Source organism: Cavia porcellus, unplaced genomic scaffold (assembly GCF_034190915.1).
Source record: "Cavia porcellus strain 051 isolate PalLab524CR breed Dunkin Hartley unplaced genomic scaffold, mCavPor4.1 scaffold_7, whole genome shotgun sequence".
Taxonomy (NCBI): Eukaryota; Metazoa; Chordata; class Mammalia; order Rodentia; family Caviidae; genus Cavia; species Cavia porcellus.
The window spans coordinates 70,203,299-70,227,136 of record NW_026947490.1 but is presented as its reverse complement, the minus strand read 5'-3'; the positions used below and the strand labels follow the sequence as shown (position 1 = coordinate 70,227,136).

At 35.6% G+C, this 23,838-nt stretch overlaps 1 protein-coding gene across 1 annotated transcript in view; it reads right to left on the bottom strand.

The window, feature by feature from the left end:
* Col21a1 (collagen type XXI alpha 1 chain) overlaps positions 1-23,838 on the bottom strand; it is a 163,348-nt gene that overhangs the window by 38,266 nt on the left and 101,244 nt on the right. The window contains exons 12-18 of the mRNA XM_063253813.1: positions 23,222-23,275; positions 23,078-23,131; positions 17,316-17,369; positions 16,826-16,877; positions 16,181-16,236; positions 16,002-16,055; positions 4,220-4,273 (exon numbers count right to left, since the gene is read on the bottom strand). Coding sequence (XP_063109883.1) covers positions 4,220-4,273; positions 16,002-16,055; positions 16,181-16,236; positions 16,826-16,877; positions 17,316-17,369; positions 23,078-23,131; positions 23,222-23,275 — 378 coding nt within the window. The remainder of the gene's footprint in view (positions 1-4,219; positions 4,274-16,001; positions 16,056-16,180; positions 16,237-16,825; positions 16,878-17,315; positions 17,370-23,077; positions 23,132-23,221; positions 23,276-23,838) is intronic.

Here is a 23,838-nt window from a genome sequence, read left to right as displayed (position 1 = left end):
AAAGTTCTTCACTTACTGGTCCTGGATGTCAATAGACAGCTGCCAGACTCTGCTCTTCACCCTGATCCACCCTTGCCATCTCTGCTGTTAAGAGTGATCTTTCTAAAACTTCGATCTGATTAACTTACTTACATAAAACTCTGGCTGGCTCATATTACTCTCAGGTAATCTCTCAGTAGCACAGATGTATAAGGCACATCTCTACTGGAGACACATCTTCACCTTCCCTCATGCCTTTATTGTTTTTCTTCCTCCCTTCTGGGCTCTTCAGACAGCCTGAAATAACATCAGCTATATGAAGAGTATCAGGCTTTCTTTACTTCTGTCTTGGAAAACACTCCATGCTCTTCCCTAGATGAGTCACAACTACCCAAATCCTGCTTGTCTTCCAATATTTGGTCAAAAGAGTGCTTTTAAAGAATGCATAGTACAAAATTTAAAATAGTAAATTTAGATATACTATAGTATACTATATAATTTAAATGTATTTAAATACTTTATAAAAGAATATAGAAAAAATTTAAATAAAAAAGTATACATCATTTTTAGTGATGTTTCAAATTCACCTACAAATCTACACTCTTCAAGCTCCTGTATCTACTACCAGAGCATTCATACCGCATTGTATTCTACTGGCTCATGTGACCTTGGGATGCCAGAACCATAACTAATCACCACACTGTTAACTAGGATAAAATCTGATAAAACTAGATATTCTTAACTATGTTTAATGTGTAAGAAAAGACTATAATCACTAACCCAGTGATTGCTGGTTAAATCAACTATAGTATATATAGCAAAGTGTTAAAATTAAGTTTATAGTTAACTGAATTAAAGTTAATTTGTTATAATTTACCATTTAGAAAGTAAATTACGTATAGTACTGAATTATTTTTAGGATTGATTAGTTAGCCTTTAAAATTGAAGATACTGACATGGAAGCATATTTATACTATAAAGTAATATAATCATTCCCAGTGAAAGACTCCTTGTTTTCAACTTGAATTCCAGGAGCCAGTGTTTATATGTATCAATCTGCTAACAGGGATGAATCACCACCAGGCTGCAATAAGTTGTGTTTAATTGGCTTAAAAGCATTTTTCTAGGAGCTTCTCTTCTTCTGATTTAAAGTCTATTAATTTTCTTGGCTACCACATTACAGAAAAAGTACACTAAACATGTATTTTTAGTGGGGACAAATCATTTACTATAAATACTTGAAATCATTATTCACATAGAATGGAACAATCTCCGTATTACAAAGCAAACAAATGTTAGGGATTATTTTTTTCTGTTTTAAACTTTTCACAAATGGCAAAGGTCAATCTCACAGCATAATATTCCTTACAAGTCTGACTTACTGTTCATAGTATGGTTCTTGTTCTTGTGAGAATCTAATTCCACACTCATTAGACAGGAGGTAGATTCAAATAGCGAACAACAAAGGGGCAGTGCCTATGAGCACAGAGGAAGCCTCCCGCACTCACCCACCGCCCACCCCCTGCTGTGTGGCGAGGCTCCTGAGAGGCTAGAAACCTATACTAGTCCATGGCGCAGAGAAGAGACCTCTGGCATAAAGCATCTCCCTCCTCCTTCCTCAGTGGATCTGTGGGGCAGGTACGGGAGTCTCAATCAGTGACTCCCCATTTTGTATCTACATTGCATTTGGGTTGCACCTAAATAAGCTCCAGTCCCTAGTTTCATCACCATCTGTCTCAACTCCTCATTTACCTGTCTCTGAGATCATCATAACTGGGCTTCTGTTTTGTTCACTCCTTTACCATCTACTAAGCCCCGAGCTTCCATGAGGCCATCCCTGTGTTTCTCTCACTACTGAACCACACACGATAGAAACACAATAAATGCTGGAAGGGAAAGAAGGTAAAGATTGAAGTCTGAAGACCTGTGGTGTCTTCCATGGAAATTTATTGTAGCACAAAAACTTTAGACAAGAACACATCTTGAGAAAAGAGTAAGATTGGATAATGCAGGGCAAGAGCAAGGATTCTGCCCAGAAGAGAGGAGGGCAGCCCCAGGAAGAAAATTCCCCAGAGTGCCTCATTTCCTATTTAATGTTCTTGATATTTTTATTAGCAGAACTGAAAAGTACTAAATCCAAAGTAAACACATTTCCTTATACTAACATATGACTGTTTACAGAGATGTATTAGCCAATCTTCCCTTTGTGACATTATTTCTATGGGAAAATTCTAAATAATTCACAAACATTTCTAATGTAGTCCTCTCATAATAAGGACCCAGCTCTTTCTGGGGAGGTTACTTGCAATTGAACTCAGGGTCTCTTACTTGTCAGGCAGACATCGCATCACTGAGCTCCTTCACCGGCTGCAGGACCCAGTTCTGATCTCTGTGGTGTCATCGTTCCCTCTTAATTTTTCTTCCCTTTTGCCTCCCCCTCCTCTCCCTCTTTTTATCTCCCTTCCTGCCACTGCCATTTGTTGCATTTATTTCTCTCTTCCTCTTCACATTGTTCCTGAAACTACAACACAGATGACTAATTACACCCACTTTCATATCTAGTCCCAAGGCCCTGAAGTTCTTCCACCATAAGAAAAATCAGTGCCAAGATGCACTGAACCCACCTGCTCCCCGAGAACATTCTGCATTGCTAGCTCGACCATATTGGAGGTCTCACGCCCACACCTTGTCTGTCACAAACTCGGGGATTATTACAGTGTCTTCCCCTTTCCATACATTCTACTTACAACCAATAACTCAGAAACTGCTTCTGAAACATTTTTTTTTATCATTTATTCTTTTTATCCTTCCAAAAATTTCAAAGGGAAGTGAATTAACGGTTTACCTTCTAACTGATAGATAAAGATCTCCACGTTACAGTCCTCTCTGCCTTCCTCCACAGTTCCTATCCTGCAACAGGTCCTTTCACTGCATCCTCAGCACTTCGTTTGGATTATTTCCTTGCCTTGTGGGCACACTTTCAACCACCTCATCTGTGTGCTTTCACCCAGGCTAGTGCCCAGTCCCCCATCTTTTCATTTCAATTCTAGTTCCCAGTCCTTGGTAAAAATTTCTCAGCCATTCAAGATGCAGGACTGCCTTCCTATATTCCTTAGTACTTAGAATAATTCCATGCAATTGTGTACTATTTTGACAATATTTTCAAGTTTCCTACGGAAGCACTACTAAAAAGCACAACAGCACTACTAAAAAGCTTTATAAACATCTACCCTATTAAGAAGTCAGAGGTATTCAGAGACATAAAGTGATCTGTCCCATAAACATGGCCAGCACATAGCAGAGCCAGAGACTGTCTTTACCTTGGTCTTCCAAATCCAGGACTAATTCCGATGTGGCCCTTACTATAAACATTCTTATGCTGGGAGTCATTTACATCCTTTTACTTCAGCCTCCCAAATTATATTATCAAGGGCAGAAGCTTTATATAGAATTTACTCTAGTGCATCATAATACACACATTGAAATTTCAGGTAAATTTGAAGAATGCTAAGAGTTCAATCCTTCCACCCTGAATAAGAAGCCTTGGTAAGCTCTGTCACACGTCTAGCATGTGAATTCTGGGCTGCCAACTGTACACTTCATGATGAATGCTAATAAACTTATTATTTCATTTGTTGACCTACTTCCTCCTGCCCATACAAATTGCAAGTTCTCTGAGAAGAGACATATTTGATGAATGAAATGAGATCTACTATATAAATATGCACTGAAAAATGTACTAACAAAAATTAAAATAAGTAAATCAATGTTGGTTATGAGTTGTAGAAATAAAAGAAGCACGTCTACATTTCCAAAATTCATCTGAAGAATCATCTGACCTACTTGCTAAAAGTACAGACATCTAGTATTCTTATCTAGTACTTTCTTAATGTTATATCTCTATACTCCGATTTTTACTAAAGTCATGAGCTCAGAGAACACATTACAAAATAATGCACCAGTGGCAAAGTGACACAGGTCAAAGGCTCTGCAGGGGACTGAGATGTGTGTGCTAGCTGCTAATTTAGACAGGAGGGGTGTGGCTGGAGTCACACTGCACCTAACCCACTTCCCCATCTGTATTACAATGTATTACAATGCTCCACACAAATCTCTACAACCTCCAAAATCTGAAAGTCATTGAACAAGAATAGCAAAGAGGAGGAGAATTTAGATAGTCATAGGATTTCATGACACGCCAAAAACATCGTGCTTTATGATGAATGGAGAAAGTACTCACAGGCTCTCCCTGAGGTCCATCCTGCCCGGGCATGCCTGGGGATCCTGCTTCTCCCTATTAATGATTTGAAAAAAGAAACAGAAAATGCATTTTCATGTCTACTTGGTACAATAATGGTATGTAATTTACATATTAAAGCATGCTACACACAAATAAAATTATCTCTGGATTATTGGATTTATTCTTCATTAAAAACAACCTTTTCAGAAATCCATATAGTGACTATATAAACATATATATTTATTATTAACTGTGATACTGAATAATCCTTCTGTATCAGTCCTTTTCCTGTTTGATTTTCATTTTCATTTTCAAATCATGCTATTAAATACCTTGCCTTCCCAAAGTTGAATTTTGAAATCAAAATAAAATTATTATCATTCTGAATGAATGGAGCTAGCTACACATAGGTTACTCCTTAAAATAGTTTGACTCATTAATTCAGTATCTACCTTTTTAAAATAAACATCTATAATATGTATTTTAGGTACCACCTGCCAATAATTTTTAATAGTTTTCAGTTACATAATTTAAATAATTATTTAAGCATATTATATATCCATTATTTAGTATATTAAACAATTTTCACAAATGAATCAATTGCCAGTATATACATATATAGCTGATCTACTACCTACTAAAGCAATAAATAGTAGCTGATTATAAACGTTTTCTAACATATTTTTTTTCTTTTTCTTGGTACCAGGGATTGAATTCATGACCTTGTGCTTGCCATGCAGGTGCTTATGCCGCTGTGCTAAATCCTCAGCCCCTGCTGATTGTAAATTTAAATGCACATTATTGACAGATTTTTTTCAAACCTAAACCATTAAAACCAATGGTTTTGCTTTTGTGTGACCAGGAAATAAATCCTCTTCAAGTAATTATGAAACATTTGTTTTACATCAAAGGGAATATTCATCATAGATGAGAAAAAGAGGGTAGGTTAAACAACAGGATTTTTGTAAAAAAGTTTAAAATACGTGAGCTGAAACGGGTACAAAGACAGATGTTTCAAAATATATTCATTGAATATAAAGCATTTTCTCACACTATTTTTAGTGTTTCATGTTCTAGTGCATTTCCAAAAACTGTAGAAAATGAAACACAGAAGAACCTATAAGACTCCGCTAACATAATCAGCCATCAGGGAAGTCTTCAGTCATATCACCCACATAAACCCTCATCCCCTCACTTCCATGAATTCTTGAGTTTTATTAGCATGGTGAAACACCGCTAAACTCAAATGTTTCATCTGTCTGAATTTTTTTCTACGAAAAGGAAAAAATATAATGATTTCCTGTAAATTAACCAAACTGGAGGGAAGGAAGTTCCTGTTGACCTACTGCTTCTACAGTAAAGTTTATCAAATCAGACAAAACAAAAAGATACGTTAGGTCTGCTTAACGCGAGAAGAGCAGCTTTAATATGACTGAAAAATCGAGAAAAGGGATACGTTAACTCCTAAATACTACAGTGAAGTACTACCACAGTCGGTTCTCACGCCCACACACACACACAGTTGGTTCTCACCCCCGCCCCCCCACAGTTGGTTCTCAAATGGAGGCCCTCAAAGCTCTGGTCACCTTCTCCACGTGGGAACCATGATGTGCAAATTCCAGGCCCTGGCTGCTATCAGCTGAATCAGAAGCTGGAGAAGGAAGGCCCAGCAGCACTCTCAGTTCTAACAAATCTCCAGGGGCTTCAGACATAGCCATTTGATATAAGTCATTAGGCCACTTATCTTCCCCCCTTCAAGTAGTACCACCCCCTGTGACTTACTGAGCAAATCTGCAGTGTGGATTTTCTATGCATCAACTCAAGGGAGGAGGGCAGTTGTCAAAGAGGAGAAGCACTGTGAGATTGCATGGCCACTTGGTCCAAGAAGGAAAACCTCTTTTACATCTCTATCCACTGACCTAACTTCTTATTGTCTTGTAATTAGGACTTTTTTTTGGGGGGGGGGCAGGGGGATGCAGGGGGGAGTGACGAAACAGACTGAGGCTGTAACTTAGTGTAACTTAGTGCTCACCTATCCTGCAGGAAGCCTTATGTCCAGTCTCCAGTATCAGAACATGTGCCTGCTTATATGAGCACAACACATACACACACACACACACACACACACACACACACACACACACACACAGTCCTATCAGTTAGCAACATTTGTAAACACTGATATTCTACAGTGATTTGAGGGTTTATTGTCATTTTTCCCATTTCTTGTTAGGAAAGACAACCAGAATAATACAGAATTAGATGAACAAAATGTAACCCATTTTTGGACTCTACATCATTAACTATCAAACTCCAGTTTTATCAAATCTCTTGGAGAGCCGTTAAACTACAGACCATGGGACCCAACCCACAACTTCTGACTCAAGAGCTCCTGGTTAGATTCCTAGAATATGGTTATCAAGTTCTAGAAAGTCCTGGTAGGCCTGATCTCGGGACCACACTTTGAAAACTACTGATCTAGCCCATATTTCGTGACAGGGTCTTAAGATGATCTATTCCTCTCCACTATAAATGATGATATTGTACAATACAGCTTTAAATCCAGCTCTGGATTTAATGTTGGCCGTGTTGCTCTTTAGATGTCATGCTACACTGCTTATCTAAGTATTGTTTTCCTCACACATTCATCAACGGTAGGAAATATCTTTAAATGAGGTTTGTCTTTTATATATTTCTTTACACACGTCCGCAGTACATAATGACGGCATTCATCACGGGAAGTTGGTTCATTTCTAACACATCTTAATTCTTCTGACCACCTGTGTCCATCTCCTCCTCCCGCTTTCCTCCAGCTCTTGGTCTCTGTTCCATTTATAAAAGATCTACTTTCCTATTGGTTTTCATGACATCTATCATATTTAGACTACCACCAAACACAATGTTAGGCTCTCTGTCCTCTTCCTGCAATCTTTAGAGTATACTAAGCAAGGAAAAATGCACTATTCATTTTTAGATGCTCAGTTTCAAAGGAAAAAGGGAATATCTGAAAATTTGCTATCAGAAGATTATGCAGGTTAACAAGATGATAGCTAGTAATCTTCACCTAGGACCACTGTTCTCTTCATTCCTTTCTTTTCTTTTATACACTCTTAGCTATAGCCAGACTTGAACCCAGGGCCTTCACACTGGGCCACATTCGCATCCCTTTTGTTTTTAATTTGTATTTATTTGAGCTATGTTCTTGCTAATTACTAACTTTCCTAAGCTGGGCTCAAACTTAGGGTCTTCTTGCCTTCCCCATCCCAGAGTGTTGAAACTATAATATAAGATAATTCTCTTCCTGGCTACTTCTCCTAAATTAAAAATGCAATACACAGCTATTCTGTAAAATTTAGTATCACTTGTCAGAATTTTAAGACATTACTTCTCACCTTCATGGTCTGGAAAATCTGGTACAGATCTCTTTGTCTGATGTATTGAAAAGTTTATATCACAACTGTACCTCTAATTTATCATTTTTATATTCTCTTAGAAAATTATTTCTTGATATAAAATAAATTTAAAAAACCTGTCATACTCAGTGTTATTCCTCAATCCAACTTCTGTGGTTAATTTCCAAGATGATTTAGGCCACACAACACAGTTATTTCACAGTAGCAAATTTTGCTAAAAACAAATGTGAGAAACTTACATTGCATATTCATTTGTTTTCATGCTGCAGTCTAAAGACGCTCCTGCCCATAAATTAATAAGTGAAAGAAAGGAGAATAACTTAGACTGTAGTCAGAGCAATGCCATAGCCAGGTGGGCGGTATGGTTTGCTGATGAAAGGAAACATCCTAGTAGGAAGGTCTCTACTTTATTACTGAAGAAACACTTTATCTTGACTGTGACCTTACAGCTCAGTTTGTCTTTCGCATGTGAATGGGTCTCTGTGTGCTGTGGGTGGAACCCAGGAGCTCTCCTAGTTGTTAGCTCAAGGCACAGGCCCTGGGGCACCAAAGAGGCATCTAGAGCACAGGGGGTCCTGTGGCAGGCTCTGGATTCTCTCTCACCAGTGACACCTCCTGGGCACATGTGACTAAATCCTTTAATCTTGCTGAACAAGAACTCAGGTGTTAAACATCCATGATGCTCCAACTTCAGACATTTTTTTTTTTTTTTTCTGCTTTAGGCAAACAGGATAAGCTATTATTTCAGTTAGGCATATAGCCGAAGCCACAGATGGTTCCCCTCCGTCAGTAAGTTGGAATTTTAACAATATCCACTCATGATGAGTTCCCAGCTGTGCTATTTAGATCTTGGTATAATTTAAGAAAAATAGGGTCAATCTTTACATTAATCTAGTTAAAATCTCATAAAAACAAGAGTCATTTGCATCATCATTTTCTACATTTGGGGAAGATTGTTTTGGTATAAAATCATTTTTAACAATTTTGTGAAGGAATTTATCATTAAATGGATGGTTACATGATGTTGGACATGTTATTTAAGTTCCCTATTGCTTGATTTTCTCATCTGAAGAAAGACAAAGTTTTTTTTTTTTTCACTTATAACCAAAAATGGTTTATGACATTAATGATAAAATACATACAAGGTACTGAGAAAAGAACCAGATGTAACTAGTCAATAAATATATTTGTTGTAATCTTCCTTTTCCTATCTTTCATATCCAGCTTAATCACCATATTTCATCATTTGAACAACTCTCTAAAATTCTGATCCTTTCCCTCACCATTCTATGCAAATTCCAATCTCAGTAAACCAAACTGGAAGTTGCCTCAGACCTTTGCTTGTGTTCTAAGTACAGAAAGAAACTATATTAAAATCACACAGATTCAATTGAAACTTTTGCAGCTTTTATATTTCCTTCATTTTTCTCTACATTTTCCACATATATGAAAATATTATGGCACATAAAAAATTGTATGATCAATAATTCCCTGTTATCTTAGTTAATTTTCTCTTGTTGCTGAGACAAAATTCCTAACACCCAGAGTTAAAGAGGGAAAGTTTTATTTAGCGCAGAGTCTTTAGAGCTTTCAGTCCATAATCAACTGGCTCTGACATGGAAGGGTTGCATGGCAGAGAGGCAACCATTCATGTGGCGGAAGACACCAAAAGCAACAAGAGCAAAAGGGAGGAACAGACCTCTTTTCCTCTTTTACACTATATGTGGGCTACCTGCCCCCAGGGCAGGAGTATCGTTCACACCTCCAATCCCACCATTAGCCAATGAACCAACCACAAACTCTAGATTCAGCCACCTCCAAAAAGTCTGACCCCCATGAATGCATGAATCTTTGGGGGGACATCCAGACACAAACCCTAACACTTGTTTTCTCCCTCATTTCAATAAATGACAACTCTCACAGTCTTAGAAAAATGGAAGTGAAATCAACATACACCCATCTGTCCTTTATCACCACATGAGAGCTGTGCCTCATCTAAGATAAGCTCTTCCAACTCGGAGCAGTATCGTGCTTCTCTGGACTTTCCAAGAAAATAGAGTTCCTTATATCAATCTAATTGCTTATTGGACATCTCCCCTTGGAAGCACCATAGTAACCTAAAATGAACACCACATTTTCATGCCTCCATTTTCCTGACATGCCAAATTCTTCAATAAATAAAAGTGATTAAAGATTACTATCCACAGAAAGGAGACACTACAGAGCTAGGACACCTAGAGGGCTGATCAGACTCTTACACGCTTCCCTATCTGTGCAGATCCAAATAAATATTAGATATTTCAAACTGAAAAAGAATTGGCAGACAACACACAAACAAAAGAACCAAAAGAAAAAAATGTGAATCAAACATTTGACTAAATTTTTCTCAGAAAAATAAACAAAGAATAGAAGAAAATTGCAACAAAATTCTGTTGCCCTGGTCAACAAACATACAAGTATTTTCATATATTAAAAATTTAGAAATCAAAGACTCAGAATGAAAATTGAAGAAAGTAAGATACAAAATAATCAAGAATCATATTAACTTGGAAAAAAATACAAAATCATCTAAGACGTGATGACTATGATAGTTAAATTATTAGTAAAAAAGCACAGGGGAATGAATTTAACTGAAAATTAAGAAGGCATTGAGGAAAAACTAATTATATCTAATAACACAGAACCAATTTTAAAAATAAAAATGATAGCCGTAGAAAACATTGAAAGAAGTCTCGAAATACTTGTAATTGCAGTACTTTAGACAAAACCACAGCACCATAACCAAAGTTTAAAACCCTAAACTAACAGAACCTTGCAGAAGTAAAGGAAGCCCTATGGCTAACTGCTGAGCAAAAGTTGGCGCGGGGGGGGCGGGTAACTGGAATTTTTTTTTTTTTTTTTTCTTTCGGTACCGGGGATTGAACTCACAAACTTGTGGTTACTGGGCAGGCACTTATGCCACTGAGCCCCATAACTGGAATTCTTAATCCAAATGCATACTTAGATTATTAGAGTGTACGTATAATACTGTTTCACCCTTCAAAATTTCCACACAGAAAGATAAAATTATTTACAAAAGAAAGACACATCAGTTGGGATCAGCAATGAACACAATCACAATGCAGTGACATTTCTAAGAAATTAAAGGGAAATGGTTAAAAACAGTAAGGAGAGTTTTACAACTGGCCAAGCTACTATTCAAAAATCGAGAGTACAGAGACATATGTCAGAATAGTAGAATGTAGGAAGTCTGTACTTGCATCTCCTCGTGAGGAATATGCTAGTGGAGAGACTTCATCAAATCCAAGGCATGACTTAGGAGTAGGGCTAGAGCAGCAGGGAATCAGTGCTAAGTAAATTAACTGCAGCTCTGAAACAAAGGTACAGGGGGAAGAAAAGCAGTCTATAGATATTATACGTAACAAAGTAGAACAGGATTAAAACAAAATGATAAGGGAAAGGGGAAGTAGAATAAATTCACTACTAGTAGGGATCTACTCACATAGTAGGGGTCATTTAAATTTACTGCAGTGGAGTAGATATTTAAGTATCTCTTAAGATATTTAAGGCACATATAGAATGACAATCAAGTTAGTACAGAGACCACTACAACATAAATTAACAAATCTTCCTAAATGACTAAGATATTGTTAACACAAAAAGGCACACATTCACATTGAGAAACAATGAATCTATTCTAATAAAATTATAACAAGTGTGAGAGATAAGACCAAAGCTATCAATGAATAAAAATGAATTTAATGAATCTACTAAAACTGAAGTTATTTTGAATAGCAAAGACAAATTCAATGCTCCATACAGGAATCACAGGTAAAACAGCCGAGAAATTAAAGGTAGTAACAGAATAAGCAAAAATATAGCAAACACGTAAGCATAATCAGAAATAAGGTATATAATCCTGTGATAAGACAAGATAGAAGTTAGTTATTAGAGGAGGCAAAAATGGTAATTAGAATACTAAATGACAATTTGAAATGAATATGTACTAATAATGAGTATACAGCAAATAATTCAGAAACAGAAACTCATGAAACAGAAGATAAAAGGTGAAATTGACAAAAACGAAGAAAAAAGAAAACACACATAAGACACTCTCCAAAATAGGACAAGAAATAAAAATTAAGTACATTAAAGATAAAAATATTTAATAATATATCTTAAAGAAGGAATGCATAATGAGCTTTGCTCTCTGAAAATAGGAATTTACTTTCTCATATGCACAGGAAAACATTTCTGAATATTGAGTGTATAGTAAGTCAAAGAAAAAATTCAACAAAGTTCATAAAGAAGAAATTCTACAAATAACATGCTCTGACACAATGCAATATAACAAGAAATTGGCAAGATACTAAGAATAAAGGGCCATTCTATCTAAAACAAAGGTAAAAACTCTTTTAATAATGCTAGGGAAAAGTGGCAAAAACCAACACTGCAGTATGTCTACTATAAAAAGACAATGTTAATGAAGATATTGAACAACAGAATTGAGGTGATACAACTGAAGCAATAGAAAAAAGATTCTTTGATTTTTATTATTTATCATTTATTTATTTTGGCTTTTGAGACAGGGTCTTGCTACATCTGGCCTCCAATTCTCAGTGATCCTCCTGCCTCAGCCTCCCTAGTGCTGGATGTCAGACATGTGTCATCATACTTGGCTAATTCTCAATTTTTGAAAGCTAGAAAAATGTAGGAAAAGGAAGCAGAAAGGAGATAGAAAAAAGTTTTTAAAAATCTATAAAATAACTAAATTATAATTTGGGGTATTTGAATAAAAATCTAGATAAAAAGAAATCAGATGCTGGGCTGGGATTTAGCTCAGAGGTCCAAGCACCTGCCTGGCAAGTGAGTGGCCATGAGTTTGATCCTTGGTACCAACGCATAAAAAAAGCAGATGCTTTGATAATTATAGTATTTATGCTAAGTGACTTCAAAACATTTTAAAATGATGATGATAATCAAGATAGTGTGCCTTTGGGGAAAGGAGGAGGACACAGATTAATGGAGCACAATTGAAAATCTAAAAACAGCTTCTCACATATGTAATCAATTGATATTTGAGAATCCTCATAAAATACAAATGTCATTCTTAAAAGAACTATTAAAATTAACATGAAAACATGGGAGACTCAGAATAGCCAAAGCAACCCTGAGTAAAAAGAGCAAGCTGTGTCACCATATTTGATTTTAAAATACCCTACAAAGTTAACGTAATGAAAACAGGACAGCACAGCCATAAAAATGGAACAGGACAGAGGACATAGAAATAGACCCACAAAGTTACAGTCATTTGATTCTTGAAAAAGAGGCCAAAACCATACACTAGAGAAAAGACAGCCTCTTTAACAAATGATGCTGGAAAATCTGGATATCCATATGTACAAAGTCAATTCTAATTTTAAACCCCTAAGTGTAACTGAAAATTCTAGAAGAAAGCACAGGAGAAGCACTTCAATGAACAGGTACTCACAAAACCTTTCTGAATAGAAGTCCAATAGCACAGGAAAGAAATGCAAGAATCAACAAAAGGTATTGCATCAACCCTGAAAGCAAAGGAAATAACAGAATGAAGAGACAGCCTGCAGAAGAGGAGAAAATCTTTGCTACTCTTCTTATAGAATATTAATAGCCTGAATACATAAAGAACTTAAAAAACTTAGCAGCAAAAATAGTAATAATAAATAATAACATATCAATAACCCAAGCAGTACACAGGCAAATAAACTGAATAATCACTTCTCAAAAAAAAAAAAAAAAAAAGAGTACAAATGGTTAATAAGTATATGAAAAAAAATGCTCAACATCTTTCCCATCAGATATACGCAAATCAAACCTAAATTGAGATTCCATCTCACCCTAGTCAGAATGAATTCATAACACACACACACACACACACACACACACATACACACAATAAATTCTGTCTGTAGGGATGTAGGGAAGGAAATGAAGTCTTCCACATTGTTGGTGGAAATGTAAATTATTACAGCAACTAGGGAAACCAGTTCTGAAGGTCCTCAAGTAAATAATAATAGGGCTATTACTTGACCCTGGTGAACCACTTTTGAATGAAATAAAGTCAGCATTCCGCAGAGATAACCCTCATATGTATGCGCCTCTGTACAACTGTCAGCAGCTAAGCTATGGAGACAACTCAGGTGCCATTAACTATAAATATGGATGACAAAATGTAAGAGTAGTGGCACATCACAAAGTCAAATAAAATCATGTTATTTGCAGGAAAATGGATAAAACTGGAAAGCATCATGGAAAATAATAGGCCAGACTCAAAGGTATCACATATTTCCTCCCATATATAAAAGAAAGATTTTATTGAAAGAAACATGACATAAAAATAGAAGAGAGAATACTAGAGACAAAGACAGGACTCAGGGCAGGGGAAAAGGATGAGCAAGCAGGGCAACAGGTGTTGATGATACAGCATATTAGACGCACACACAAATATGTCAAAAGAGAACTCGTTACTCTGTATAACTGTACGTGTATACATGAATACAATTCAATTGGAAGTAACAGATTTTGATAAATGGTGTTATATACCTGAATACCCACAAAAGAATGAATGAACATGGACTTTTCTCTCACATTACACATAGGAATTAACTCAAAATAAATTATAGACTTCAGTATCTAAACTAAGATTACAACAATTCGGAAAACACTTAGAAGGGGTAATGTTCTAAATGCCACTCATCAAGAGTGAACTGACCTCAAAATGCTAACCACAGTATAAGTCCATCTGGTAAAATATCATCAGCTATGAGGAAGAATGAAATATTGACACAGACCAAAACATGGTTCAACCTTGAAAATGATACAAGTGAGAGAATCAGTTTCAAAAATTGCATTTTATGATTCCACTTGTGGAACATGTCCAGACCAGGGGATCTGTAGTGAGAGAAGGGAGAGCAGCTGTCTAGCACTGGGTACAGGAGGCAGGACTTTGAAGGGAAATGGGCAATGATGATGGGCATGGGGTTTTCTTGGGGATGACAATGTTTTAAAATTACCTGTAGTGATGGGTGCATACCTCTGTAAATACAGTAGAAAACATTGTATTGTATATTATATGTGGGTGAATTTCACATACGCAAGTGGAGGAAGCTAAGGGTCAAAGAATTTGCAAAATGATATAGAGTTAGAAAACCTCATTGAAAGCTGAAGGTCTAACTTGGTCTATTCTATAACTTCTACTATTTCAAAGAGTAATCTTACTTCTTGGGGTATATGGATTTATACTAACAACATACAAATAAAAGCTAAATTAATGCCTACTTTGCAGGTATAGAAGAACCCAATTAGATAACATGATTCATATGATTAGAGACCATAACAGTTTTATTCTAACAAAAATTGATAAATTTTTCTAACAAATAAGTAGAAAATGAAATTCAGTGGAACATAATTAATAGGAGAATGAGTTTTAACCCCAGTACCAAAAGAAGAAGGAGGAGGAGAAGGAAGAGGAGGAGGAGGAGGAAAAACAACTAAGACTAAGCTTTTTAAAACAGGCCTAATATTTTATATTTACATTCACATTTACAGGAAGTACTATCTATAAACTTTGAGGAATCATAGAGAATTTCCAATAAATAGGCAAATTTTTCAAAAGAAGAAAATAAAACTACAACTATAACATATGGAATGGATTTCTGGGCAAATCTGAGCTTCAGAGGCTGACTATTTGGAAATAGGATGACATCTCTAATTCCACTGCTTAACCAAGTGGCTCCTTCAGCTCTGAGGAATTCCACAAATCCTGTCCTGAGAGATCCAAATCGGCTTATACACATCCCAGACGCACTGGCCTGATTATATTAGAGCCTTGAGTCCTCTTATGCACCATAGAAAGCCCATTTCTACTTACTATGTGGCAAATCACCAATGTTCTGTAAGAAAGTAATGGCGCTAAAGCATCACCATCAGAAGTGCCACTCTGCAGCCCCCTCCTGCTCCGACTGCTCATCCTTACCCCAAACGGTTTAGAGCCAGAGATGTTGTAAGGTTAGGGTAGAAGCTTCCCCCTGAAACTTCCATCCCTTGAGACACAGCGCTATGAATTCCTGCCTCTAATTCACCAAGTAAGCCCATCTGAATGGGTTATTGATGACTCTCAATTTTCAGTATTCCGTGGTCTTGCTCCTCACACATGAGTTCATGACTGGTTCAGAGGAAAATTAGAGTCATTCTTAAATTAAATTCAAAAACTTTTAGCATTTTAATTTATCCAATGCTATATGTAAAAACTTCTAGTATTGGTATATTCTTCTAATGTTTACTCACAAAATAAAGAAATTATTTTCATTTTGTTTTATTTTAGTAAATACCTTGAAGCCAGGACTACCCATTAATCCATCTTTTCCATGTCTTCCTGGTTCTCCCTGAAAAATAAACACATGTATTTTTAACATATTTTTGCACTGCTTTATCTTTTTGGAGAAAGATACTACACTTTTTATTTATTTAAGGTAAAATACTCAAGAATGTTTTTTCCAGTTAAACTCACAGGATGTCCAGGAAGGCCAGGAAAACCAGCATTCCCCTTTTCACCTTTTGCACCCTGTATTAAAAGTAACACTTAAAAATAATCCTTATAATAATGTTTCTCAATTTTTAAACTTACAGTGGAAAGTTAACAAGCTAAACTCATAACAGAGTGGCAGGATTGGTGAAACCGCAGATCTTGTTGGCTCTACAACTTTTGTTAAGGCATGACTTTTTAGCAGTTCAGTGGATAAAATGTAAAACAATTAAATAAAAGTGTTGACGAATGCAAAATTACTATTATAAGCATTTAGACAGAGACACTACATCTTCACAAAATAAAAAAAGTAGTGGGCATTTTAAACACCAAGCATACAAGCTTTCCTAAGTGTGAAGAGATAGAAAGGTTTGTAACATGGATATCTTTAAAGCAGCAGCTCTTCCCAAAGAATCCCTCCCTGTGAATGTTGCATCAATTCACAATAAAATAACAGACAGCATTCCTATAGGGTACTATACATAGCAGTCATTAGACATTTCTTTCTGTTTGTTCATAGTTTGAAATAAGTCCTCTGAGAATTGTACAGTTGAGTGGAGATGCAAGTTTGCTACTTTGATTACACTGAAAGGTCAGTGTGGGTGCTCTGCGTGGGATCCATACTTCCCTTCTTGCCGTAAAACCCAGGTGAACCTTTATCTCCTTTGGGGCCCATTTTGCCCTGAAAGACAGACACAAAATGAGTGAGTTTTAAAGAAAATAAGTATTTCCCTTAGAAGAAAAATCAATACAGATTATAGACAAAATCAAAATAAAATAATTTATCCACTATAAGTTCTATTTTGCAGGCTTTATAAGGATAAACAAGTACTGCAACAGGGCTTACATGCCGATTTTGAGGTTGAGACAATTAGCATATAGTACATTACACACACTGTATATAGTAAACTTGCTCATAATTACACATTTGTAACGAGAGAATTTAGAGAGATCTTTTAAAATTTTATGTAAAGGATGACAATTTTAACTCAATAATTTTATTTCAACATACTTACCGTTATATTTATCTACAAACATTTACTTAAAACAAATATAATGTAAACATACTTTCATTTTAATTAAAATATAGCATTGCTAAATTACAAGAGATGTTTTCAACCTTTGATCCTGGCATCCCATGAAGTCCAGGAAAACCAGGAAGTCCACGGTCACCCTGAAAATAAAACTGAAATTAACTAAAGGAAAAATATTCCAAGAATTGTAACACTCAACAAGAATTAAAATGTATTTAACATCACCATTAGAAATGAATCTCCAAACATAACCACTTAAATCTATATCTGTATGAAATGTTGTCTTCATGAAGATTAATTTTCATTATCATGGTGTCATTTGTGATGCAAGGGGCAATCTTTTTTTTTTTGGGGGGGGGGTACTGGGAATCGAACTCAGGACTTTGTCCTTGCCAGGAAGGCGTTTGTGTTGCTGGGATATATCCCTGGCAAGAAGGAAAACATTTTAAAGTTACAGAGACTGCACAAGAAATCCTGAGTTCACCCTTATAGAACTGTCATCTCTTCAGAAAGCAACATAGACTTTTTTATAGGACCAAACAATGAATTAATTGAAATGGTTTACAGCCAACATTCTCTAGAAACAGTCAGCCTTAAAGGTTCCACATGACTCAGTAAAGACAGACCCTGAACTGAAAATCCCAACACAAACTAGAATTATGTCTTTTTTGTTGTTTCTTTTTTCTTTCTTTCTTTCTTTTCTTTTTGATGATGGGAGGATTGAACTCTTGACCTTGTACTAGCCAGTTAGGCTAGTACAAGCCACTGAGCTAAACCTCCAGCCTATGTAGGTTTTTAACAGATGCTAATCTTACAAACTGTCAGACATGTCTATGAAGATGAAAATCCCTGTTATCTCAAGAGCAAACATGAAGAAGATTCTAATCACTGGACGTATTTTTACTTAGGAGTGTGGGAAACGTTGGATACTGTTGCCTTACCTTCAAATGTTAAATGTGAAGACACAGGAGAAAAAAACTGTTATGGAATGATCTAGATCAAGCTTACTTTTGTCTTGGCAAATGAAGACACTGCATACATACAACTGTATTAATTTCGATGGTGGAAGAAATAGAGGAAGTGATTAGCTATTAAGGATTGATGTAGTTTTTCTAAAGGTTATTCAAGGCTTAAAAATTATCCAAAAGCAATTACTGTTACTTTAGAATTCTAAATTTCTGAGGCAAAACACTAAAATACATGATTACATTGTACCTACAGTTTCAATTTTCAACATTATCTGCTGCCTTTACACTATGAATGAAAACTTGAGATCACCTGACTGCCCTTCCTCTCTTCCCCTTCTAACAAAAACAAATCTCCTTAACTTTTTTTCAGCTTTAGTTAAGCCAGTAGTCAGAGCTATTAACATTGGTAGTTATGTCTTAAATATACTCTAATTACTTGGCTTCTCTTGCTCGAATATTTCTTTTTCCTAGAGTTAAAATTGTGTTTTAGTTTAATTAATTCCCTTTAAACTGTGATATTCAACTTCAAACTTCCTTGAATTACCAAAAGAACTTTTAAACACAATTATATGCATTGAAAATTTCCTATTCCTTGATAAGTCTCGTAACCATATTATTTGTTTCAGTGTAGGTTTGTTGTTCTTTATATCTGTGTTCATTGCTTTATTTAGGGGAACATCAAATGACTTCCTGAGAAAGAATTGATGGAAGGTAACATTCTGGTGTAGTATATCTCTGAAAATGTCTTTATTCTCTTTATTCACTTAATTCAAATGTCTTCATTCTATTACTATTTATCTGTATTTCATGTCACATGTAAAAAAATAACTGAAAATTTTTCCCTTCAGACTTTGGAAGGCTTTGCTCCTTTCTTGGTTGAAATGTCCTGAGTGAGATTTTGGAAGCCTTTCTGAGTCTTTCTTCATCACTTATTCAGAGCCTACATTTGGATGCCAGGGTTAGAGAGTGGATCATGCCCTCAGAAAGCCTGCAGAACTTTTGGCTTGCAGGTCTTGAAGTTTTATAAGATTATGCACTGGTCTAAAATTGTTGACACGTAAGATTTTTGCAACTCTTCAACATAGACTACGTATATTTTACATTATGAGATGACCATTAGCATTCTTGGGTCAGGGCTAGATGCTATAAAGTAGATCTAGAGTGTCCCCAAAACTTTTGTGTGATCAGAGGTAGAGTTTTTGGAACATGATTGGATTATTGGGGTCACTATGTCCTTGGTAGGTTGATCCACTGATGAATTCATAACTGAATCTGCTACTAGGAGACAGGGCCTGGTTTGGAAGAAGAATGTAACCAGGGGCCATGCTTTTAGAGGGCATATTCCCCTCTGGTCTCCTCACCTTACTCTGCTTTCTGGCTGTGTGGTGAATGTCTTTCTTCTGTCTTGAACCTCTACTATATTCTGCCTTGGAACTGGCCAAAGCATGGATAGACTACGACCTCTGAATCTTTAAGCCATGATAAATATCTCCTCTTTTAATTTGTGGGTTTTGGATATTGTGTTTCAGTAACAGTGAAAGTGACTGCTACAACTGGTATTATAATCTGATTGTCATTTGTTGTATTTGACAAGGTACAATTAAAAAACACATGAGCTTACAAAGAATTGGCCAGTTTGTAAGTAGTAAGTAAAAAGAAGAAGCCATATCTAAAAATGCAGTATGTGCAAAGATACTTTTTTCTCATCTCTAAAAGGTAAATAATATAAATGCAAAATGGCTTTAAAGATTAGAAGTCCAATTAAAACTCAGGCCCTAGGAAAGATAAAATCAAAGATATGGCTATAAACAACATTCTTATAATCTCTGAGTCAATTAAAGTGAATCCGGTGAATTCTGTCAACCCAGACAATACGTTTCACAAAAAGAAACTAAGATGCCTAATTAATGTAGGTCACCTGTTACTAAGAGTATAGGGATGTGAATGAAGCAATATTTTGGTTGTTGCTGTCATCTGGAAAGAAGAGTCAAAGACACACACATACACACACACACACACACACACACACACACACACACACACACATGCAAAACATATATATTTTGATGGACCTTGATGAACTCTGCCCATTTGAGACCTGAAAATTTACTGAGTCTGCACAGTAAATTTTCAAAACTAAAGTAAAAAGAAATGTGTCTGTACAGTAAATTTTCAAAACTAAAGTAAAAAGAAATGTAAGCCATAATCATAAATAGAAAAATTCAGTATTGGAGAGATGACAATCATTTTAAAATTAATCCATAAATGTAAAGGAATCTTAATTAAAATAAAAAGAAAAAAAACAATAAACTTCATCTGGAAGAATAAGCATTCAAAAGATATCCAGGAAAATTCTGATTATAAAAAATAATCAGCCCTGCCAGTGTATTAAATCATCTTATGAAGTAACAATAATAATACAGTTTGGAAGTGGAAAAGATAGATAGGTCAATGGAACAGAATGGAAAGACAAAGTGCCAAACCAAAGTGAATTAGAGAAGACAGTTTTCCAAATAAATGGAGACAAACTGATAGTCTGTGAATATTGTTGCAGTAACTGATTGTCCAGTTAGGAAAGAAATATGAGTGCTTACATAACCTTACTCCAAAAAACAAAAGTTTAGGTTAAAAATATATAGCCACAAAAGTAAAAGTATGAGTAATTATATTCAAAATTCTAAAATGCATAACTTTCCCAAGTAGACATACAGGCAAGGGACTGATGCATACATAATTATTAAACATTTTCTGTGTGGCTAAAACCAAGTCAAAAACGTATGAACTAGGAAAAATATTTTTGCACATATAAATGATTTCTGAAATGTATAAAGGGAAAGACAGCCACTAAATGAGGAAGAATGTGGAATTGACTCATTGTGATAAACTAATCCATTTTATAGCCTTACAAAAAATTAGGTTGAAAGATCAAGAAGTGATCGTGACTATACAAAAATGGGGACAGAAGCAGGAAAACAGCACACGTGGGTTAGTGCCACGATATATACATAACAAAACCTAACATCAGAGAACACTGAGAGCACACACAGCTGGTGTTTTGGGGCCAGAAAAGCCTCTCAGGTAAGATTCTTTTTTGAAAGGAAATTATGGCACCATGCTCTCTATAGAAAGCAGAAAAAAACTTCTGAAAATCCCTGTTTGTATGGACAAGTGCCAGGTTTCGCCAGAATCACATGAAACACTCCGTTTTTTTGAGAGAGAAAAAAAAAAAAGAAGGTAAGGTAAGCCATTTCTATGTATCCTTCTTATATCACCATTGGGTTTGTTTTAATTTTATAAACTTAAGCCATTTATCCTGGTTCTTTATTACTGGTCTATCAAAATATACACTGAAGTTCCCTGATTAGACTGACTATATAACAGAAATAATGTAAAACCACTCAGTCTTTTCCTGTTGGAAACCCAGAAATAACAGTGTTGTTTAAGAACAGAGTTCGCGTCCCTCCCAAGACACTCTGGCATGCTCACTGGGGACAACAGGAAAATTACATTTTGAATGTTAAGCACCTAACAAAGAAATGAATGATGTGTCAATAACAATCCTTGAAATATAATTAATGTATTTTATTTCTTAAACCCAACAAAAGTTTTAAAAAATGAGTTTTTTATATAATCTAGATAGATTTAAAATAATATTAAAACTTCCTGCACCTCCAAAGTTGAATTTGTCACTGGAAACTAGAGCTCAGTTGGAAAACTCCAACTATATATCAAAGAACCAATATAACCTAATTAAATGTTATCAAAGCATATCCCTCCACATGATGTAAACATTATAAGGTTAGAAAAGTAGTGAAAATACTTCATATTCGAAATTTTTTTAAAGCAGCTAATAAAATAAAATTAGTTTCAAACTGAAGTCGAGTCCTTTTGATTTTGGAAATTCAGGAGGAAGACAACCTGAAAAAATCTACATATACTCTCTTGTCTGAGATATAAAGAACACATGTTGAAGTCAGCAAGGGAGTGCATGTAATTTTAATTATTCTAGGTGGAAATTCCCACTGTGAGACTCTTTAGAGAACAGCTACAAGATGGAAATTATTGTGGAAAAATATCCTAATGGAGAACACGACTACCTCCCATTGGCCACTGTGGGATGCTGGGAGGAAAAAAAACCTCCACTGCCATAAGTCAAAGCTATTTTGGGGGTATTTTTTAAACTTCCAACTTCTGAAAATCAGGAAACCACATTTTAAAGGGACAATAAAGGAAAAGGCTTTAATTAACTTAACATTAATTTAGTTCTGGGTAATGAATTCTCAAAAGTCACATGGAATTTAAGAATAGAACCTGGAACAGCATTGTGAGTTTAGGTCCATTCTGACAAATCAGGGTTTAGCTCAAAAAAAAAGTTAATTCTGAAATAAATTATCACTGATCTGAAAATAACTTATACCCTATCTTCTCCAAGCGAATGCATGGCTTTGTGAAATTCATGCACTTATGACCCGAAAATAACACAGCAGTTACAGATGCTACCAGAAAGAAATGCCACTTTTTTTATTTTTAAGCAAAGTACATCTATTCCCAAAAAAGTTTACTCTAAGTTTTTAAGATGTACAAACAAAAAGCCCACTCGTATATGTATTCTTTAAGCTCAACTAAAGGGACAAATAATTTTTCCTTTATTTTTTCATTAATGCATACATCCTTTTTCCATGATTTCCACCAAATCATAAAGGAACAGTGACGGTCCTGTTGACAAGTGTGTAGGAGATGCTGATAACCAGAGGGGTTCTTGGGACAGGTATTTGGGGACCATAAACCTACAGCGTACTTTCTGATGGAAGTTACTCAGAAGACATCTATTGTCTTAAGTGAATAAAACCACTAAGGCTATCTTAGCTGTGCATATTTACCTTTTGGCCATCTCTCCCTGGTTCTCCTTTGTAACCTGGTAGTCCACGTGCTCCCTAAATTAATCACAAAATTAGATTATGTTAATTATGTTTTTTGTTCACTAGAAGTGAGATTTCTAACATGTGTATAAACAGATCACATACTTGTATTCCTGGGGATCCTGGAACACCTGGTGATCCTGAGATTCCCTGATAGCCCTAAAGAAAAAAATTATTAATATTTTATCATGTTTATAAAAAGCAGCTGCTTCAGGACTATCTCTTGTCTCAAGTTTCTTACACCTGAAAATTCACTAGTGACTGTTTAAAAAAATCAAAATACACAAACCATCATAAATGCTTAATAAAGAACCAATGCTCCATTATCTTAATTAAATTCTTAAAAATGTATAAGAAAAAAATCTTAATCTCTAGATTAATTTTTAAAAAATCTATGTATGCTTCAATTAAAAGAAAATCTTTGGAATGAAAATGCTGAGTCAGTGTTCTACAAAAACGGAACTACACAAACGTCCTGCACAGTGGGCAGACACTCAACACATTCAAGAGAAATGCACCTAAGGATACTGCAGGCATAAGCCAGTGTAGCGCATTTCTAACTACCTGATTAAGGACCATCTGATTTAAATGTTGGGGTTAAGTAAGCTTTGATGAATATTACTATTTACAATTGTAATAACCTTTTGATTGCTAATTTTAGAAAGCTGCCAAAGGTAAGCCCAAGAAAGGGCTGCAACATATCCCTCTTTTTGCTTGAGGCT